This window comes from Manduca sexta, chromosome 14 (genome assembly GCF_014839805.1).
Source record: "Manduca sexta isolate Smith_Timp_Sample1 chromosome 14, JHU_Msex_v1.0, whole genome shotgun sequence".
Taxonomy (NCBI): domain Eukaryota; kingdom Metazoa; phylum Arthropoda; class Insecta; order Lepidoptera; family Sphingidae; genus Manduca; species Manduca sexta.
This window is the reverse complement of record NC_051128.1, coordinates 13,157,957-13,163,956: the sequence shown is the minus strand read 5'-3', so window position 1 is coordinate 13,163,956 and position 6,000 is coordinate 13,157,957. Positions and strand designations below refer to the sequence as shown.

Below are 6,000 nucleotides of genomic sequence, written 5' to 3'. Positions count from 1 at the left end.
AAAATATTCAAGGCGTAACGAGGGTATTCTCACTTACCATTAATGCGAAAAAAAAGCCATTCATATTGCATTGGTTTCCTGAGAAACAGCAGCTCCACATATAATTACCATTTACTTTACCTTTACAACTATGATCCTAATTAAACAATACAATGACACAATTCACATTTCAGCACGAGACTTGAAAACATTATGTATAATAAGATAATTGGTTAAAAATGAAATAATCTGGAGAAGTGATAACGGTGTGCGTCAGCCACATCCATAGTTTAGGCCCACGGTGGTCGAGCGTGGGGTTATAGAGGGTGTTTCAACATATGATTACTTTAAAGTTATAAAGACTAGCATGAAAAGCGTGATGGACTTACGTAGCGTAACTTGCCATAGTGGGGCCCTATACCTTAATTTGTGGGGGTCCCTTCAGGGGAGTCCGAACTTTTGGGCGTCTGCTTAGTTTAATGTAGGTATGAGCCAAGAGGGGCCTCATAGCCCCGTATCAATGATGCGACTAATTCGGCAGTAGCTACGCCCTTGGCTGGACTATTGTATTAATAGTAAAGAAGACCAGTGTCCAGTAGTGGGAGAGTATCTAGTGCAGGGCTGGATACGGCCCTCCTTATTATCATTGTATATTATTTATGTTTTTTCACTGATGCAGTGCCCTTAGCAACATGGCGCGCAAACCCTATTTTTAGAAGCTATCGTATAGATTTTTATTAATAATAATTGATATGGAGGATGAGAAAAGTATGAATTGTAGGTAAAGTCGAGAGCACAATATCTTCCTAACCCACTCTCCCTCTCCCGCTATAACAATAACATAGGGCAGAGCGTAATTGAGCGTAAGAGTACGATTCATTCGAATTTCGACGTACGGGAATAATCGATCAAGCAAGTCAAGTCAAAGACTTAGGACTTTGGTTGCTTTACATTAGGCAACTTTATTAGAATCTCTAGGGGGGTGCAGCTGAACCTCCCTACCCCCTCTTGGCGACGCCCTTGATCTCTATAACGCCTAAACAGCCACAATAAAGTAACCCTGCTGCATCTCACGGTAAGCGAAGTATAGTCCAGGTAGAGTGTCGACTAACAAGATATGTTTGAATCGGATATACAAAAACTAATCTCGGAACGCAACATTTACTTGAGCCACTATGGCAGGTTTTAGCACCTTGGTTGCGATAGTTGCTAAAATGGTACAAAATGAAGCTTGCTATCAAAATGTATAGAAGTTAAGGTTATATGCTGCAGTATAAATATTTTATACAAACTGACTCATGAAGGGCAACAATACCACTCCAAAACAATTTTGCGTACTGCACGCGGCACCTAGAGAAAGATAAACCTCTGAATCCCTAGCTAACTAGTAATAAAATCCTTTCACACTACTCCAGGCGATAGAAATAGACAAGCTTGGGGATTTGCAAACCGTTTACTATATAGGAGCACCATGTATATACCCAACCAGTTCGCTATAAAGCTGGTTCATATGATAATCTGAACAGTCTGGCAGTACGGCTCGGCGCCGTCGGCACCATGTGGGCTGCTGTCCTTATCTTCTTCGCGCTAGTCTGCCAGTCCCTCTGTCTCACGGGTAAGTACTTTAAAGGCTTAAATAAGAAGCAATAGTTCATAAAAAATTCTAGTTCCATGATATCGCTCTGTGTTCAGTTTTACTTTCCCTCCATTTTCATGACTTCGTATAATGTAAGGAAGCTAGGAGAATTCATCTCAAGGGATGATTGAAAATCCAAATTAGTCCGTTGTGTTTTACTTTAAAGCGTGTGTAAATAAATTAAAGGAAAGTGATGGTACATGTATAAAGTGTAATGAAAGAGTTGAAAACTATAATTATAAATATAATTTAGCAGTCGATTTTGAAAAAGGTATTAGAGATAGACAGACTCCTATCAGCCAATGGATTCGGGGTAGATATACTTATTTCTCACAAAAACTCGCGTTTGGTAATTGCTTCCTATTACTGCAGAGGGCATAATATAAAATGTTTAAAGTGTAAATATAAAATAACTTGAAACCTGTGTATTTTATTAGTCAAGACAAAACAAATAAGACATTTGATAAATAAATTTTAGATTTTGGCTAAAATTCCAAAAGTTGGCAATTACTAGAAATTCTTCTGCAGTCACTTAAGAATATAAAAATAAATTAAATAATAAAACAGTTGTACGCGATAAACATAAAATATAAACAAAAATAGATTAAACAGCCATTCTACTCACGCACATGACATGGCAATTTTTGTTTACTATCTCAGCAAATTAAGTGTACTACATCGTTTTAAACATTTTCGATCTTTATTTACTAGCATTACTAGCGACTTCGTTTGCGTCAAATTTGATTTGCGTTATTTCAACGTTTTTTTTATATTTTTTCCAATAAAACCTACAATGTTGATGGTTTTTTTGGGTTGTAAAACTGGAACCAGCATTGAAATCTGTTAATTTGCTTTTAAGTGAAAGGCTAAGAACTGATTTAAATGTTGTAATTTCTTTATTTGTATCATATTTTGTAAAACGGATGAGAATTAGGATTCTATGTAAAAAATCCTTAATAACTTGTTTGTTCTAATAAATTATTTTCTCATATGATTTGTGCTTTACTAAACGAAAACCTTTCTAGAAAATTATTCTTTTAAACTAAATATGAATGCATTAATTGCATGACAGGCTTTATATTTTCTTTGGGTTACTTTTTCCTTCGTGGATGTAGACTTCGTTTCTTAGATATAGTGCATAAAATACGATTGCATTATCTGTTTTGTTTTTAGCAATTAAAACAAAAGTAAATACTTCATTTTTTATCGAACTTCCATTGAATTTGTATTTAAATTTCCAAGCGTATAATTTAAGTACTAACTCACTACGCATTTACATTGAGGATAATGTTTTTTATACTTTATCTACAACAGGTTATTTTGAAATTTATCCTGAGTGGAGCTGGTTTTGAAATTTTGTCATTCACGCGTTACGTTCATGTCGAATCAATTTCCATATGACAAAAACGAGATGATAACGAGTTATCATGGCTGATCTTACATGATCATTCATCACTTACAATGACAGAATTGAGTGCTTGTTGTTTTTCTGATCAGTGAACGGTGATTAGTTTATTTGGTTATCATCGAAAGTTGTTATCTTTCTGATCTGTGATTACTTTATTTGCTTATCATCAAAAGAGAAAAGCACGGGAAAAATATGTGAGTCAGCTGCCTTGCCTTCAGGATGACATTTGTAGTGTTTTGATATCTTGACAGTCATCTTTAATGCTTCTTATGAGCTGTTTTGTATCATTTTCTAGTTCTAATAGTTACAATTGCCTGTGAAAAGGTGAAGTAACTAGAGATCAATGAGTTTTCTTTTCTCAAAAATGCTATCAAATGAAATCAATGCTTTAAGAGGTTAAATCACGATTTCTCCTCAACATAATCGCAATGACCCCGAAGGTTGAATGTAAATATCCGCGTTGCTAATCTTTTGCTGAAATCGAAAACAACAACGATGTCACTGAAAAACAAACCAAATGTCAGCTTACTACAGTCTAAAATGTAAATGTTTAACATGGAAAAAATCTGAATGCGACAATTTTTAATGAAATGTGTGTTATTTGGATAAATACAACTCGTCAGTTATCTTTACTCAAATGTCGTGCATGGTGTGCATTTTATTACTTCCTGATGCATTGTACCTACATATATTATTTCAGTTATGTACGAAACATTCTCACTGTGGGGTAAAAGTTTACTTTGATTGAGAGTAATTTGTGCTTTCACAACCCTACCCTATCTAAGAAATGTATATGGAATATCTCTAGGTATTCTAGTTTCCTTGTATTTTATTTTGCAAATAAAATTGATTGAACAAAGACATTTTATACTTTATTTATTTCTAAAAATTAGGCGCCGCGCACATGTTAATTTGTTGCATCAGATACAGGACACAAAATGACAACAAGGATCTGCTAATATTTTGTTTTTAATACTATAAAGCTGACTATCTAAGCTGCCAAATTAATCAACAGTTTAATTGTAGATTAGTATTCCATACTGCATACTCAGCATCGCAAATTATAATAATAACATATTTTATTGAGTACTAGTTATTACAATAATATATTGTTATGGAACCATCTCCTGAACCAGCACTTAAAGCCGTTGGCCCTGCGCTTGATCTGTCTTTAGTCATGTCGGATTGCCGTCTCAGCGGACTATGAGAGTGAAGGAACAAAGTGTGCACCTATGTATTGCGCAAACACATTCTAGCTCTATAATATCTCCTGCGTACCTGGCTAATCTCCGTTGATATTGGCCGCCGTGGCTGAAACTGGCGAGGAGGGATTCATAATCTCCTGAACTATGTTTCTATATCTATATGTCAGGAGAGAGTTCGTTCCTAATATCTAGATATACACAATAATAATTAATAACCGATGAGCAGTTAACTAAATATATTAAACAATATTTCAAATCTGTTTCAAAAAAAAATCTGTTTCAAATGTGTTTTCAAAGCTGTGTTTGTCTCTCTCTCTCTCTCTCTGTGTGTGTGTGTAGTGTGCATATAACTACATAATACTAATAATAACCTACTAGCCTCATACATCTCAGTCAATCAACGAAATTGTCTACAGACAATCCAAAAGTTACTAGTACCTTGTTTACTATAGGTAATGAATGAGCTGCAAACTACAAAGTATTGAAAGCATAACACGACAAGGGTCATTTATTTTAATAGTTAAATCAAACAGATATTCAACTTGTTTTTATTAACATTTTATCTAAACGATGACAAATATAATTTACTTGCTCGATAATTTTTTACTTCTGTAAGATAAGTGTTGTAAGAACAAGATTTGAGCTAATATTTATATTTCTTTGCGATTAATTTCAAACATGACGTAATTTTAAATGTATATACCATAGTTCAAGGTTATTGGACGCAAAACATTTATAATATGACCCTTAATGGCACTGGTATCATACTGGCATTAAGCCGGATAGCGACTACGGTACTCAAGGTGTTAAAACCCGCCATAGTGGCCCACGTAATGGGATCAGCCTATATATCCAGTTTCAAATAAGCCGGCGTAATTATGTCGACTGGCGAGGGATAGACAGCTGTCATCAGTCAACACTATCTGAATTCCACTTATCGGGTGCAGTGAAGTCACTTTGGCGTGTCCTTATAAAAACGGTTAAGATTTGATCTAAAACGTAGACATTATTTCTGTCATCACTGTGTGTGCCATCTACATCACCGAATATTTTGAATCGAAATAATAATAAAGAACAATATATAACTTATTGAATTGTTAAGTCAGATAGACAAAAGAATAATTTTTTTAAACGTAAAATGTAAAATAAACCTATGCGTAAAAGACAATGTAACATAATTTACATAAAACGTAAAATGTAACGTAAAGTGTAACGTACAAATGAACAAGAATCATAAATAAGAAGTAATCTAATAGAAGAACAAAACTCGAATAATCAAATATACACCTCTAATCAAGGCTATTATAATATAATCTGCAATCAAGTTGATACAACTCACGATAATTAGACAGATACAGCGCACGTGTCAACATTATTGTTCATTTATCTACACCGTGTTTTATTTATATTTACATAGATAATCGCTGATGTGTCGTCAGACTGGTTTAATATCTTTTTCTGACGGCCAAAGTTCAATATGCGAACGCGATGTTTTTCTGACGGTTTAAACGTGATATTGAATTACGGTTATCGTTATTTTAGAATTAGAACTATTTTGGTATTTGATGGCAAAGGCATTGTGTTAACAATTAACTCTTGTAAAATGTATGTGAAGTCTACCAATCCATCGACCAAAACCCGCGGTGGCCTTCAGCGCTTACGAGACGGCCCGGAATATCCTGTTGAAAAAAGACAGCTGAACGAAGTCTGCCCATCTCACTTAGTAAGGGGCTAATGGAGCCCCCGAATTTCGAAAGACCCTCTTGACGTCT

General features: G+C 34.8%; 1 protein-coding gene across 1 annotated transcript in view; it reads left to right on the top strand.

Annotated features, from left to right (window-relative positions):
* Positions 1–1,487: 1,487 nt before the first annotated feature.
* The window catches only part of LOC115449952 (membrane-bound alkaline phosphatase), a 46,239-nt gene continuing 41,726 nt past the window's right edge, over positions 1,488–6,000 (top strand). The window contains exon 1 of the mRNA XM_030177849.2: positions 1,488–1,594. Within this exon, the coding sequence (XP_030033709.2) occupies positions 1,537–1,594 (58 nt within the window). The 5' untranslated portion in view covers positions 1,488–1,536. The remainder of the gene's footprint in view (positions 1,595–6,000) is intronic.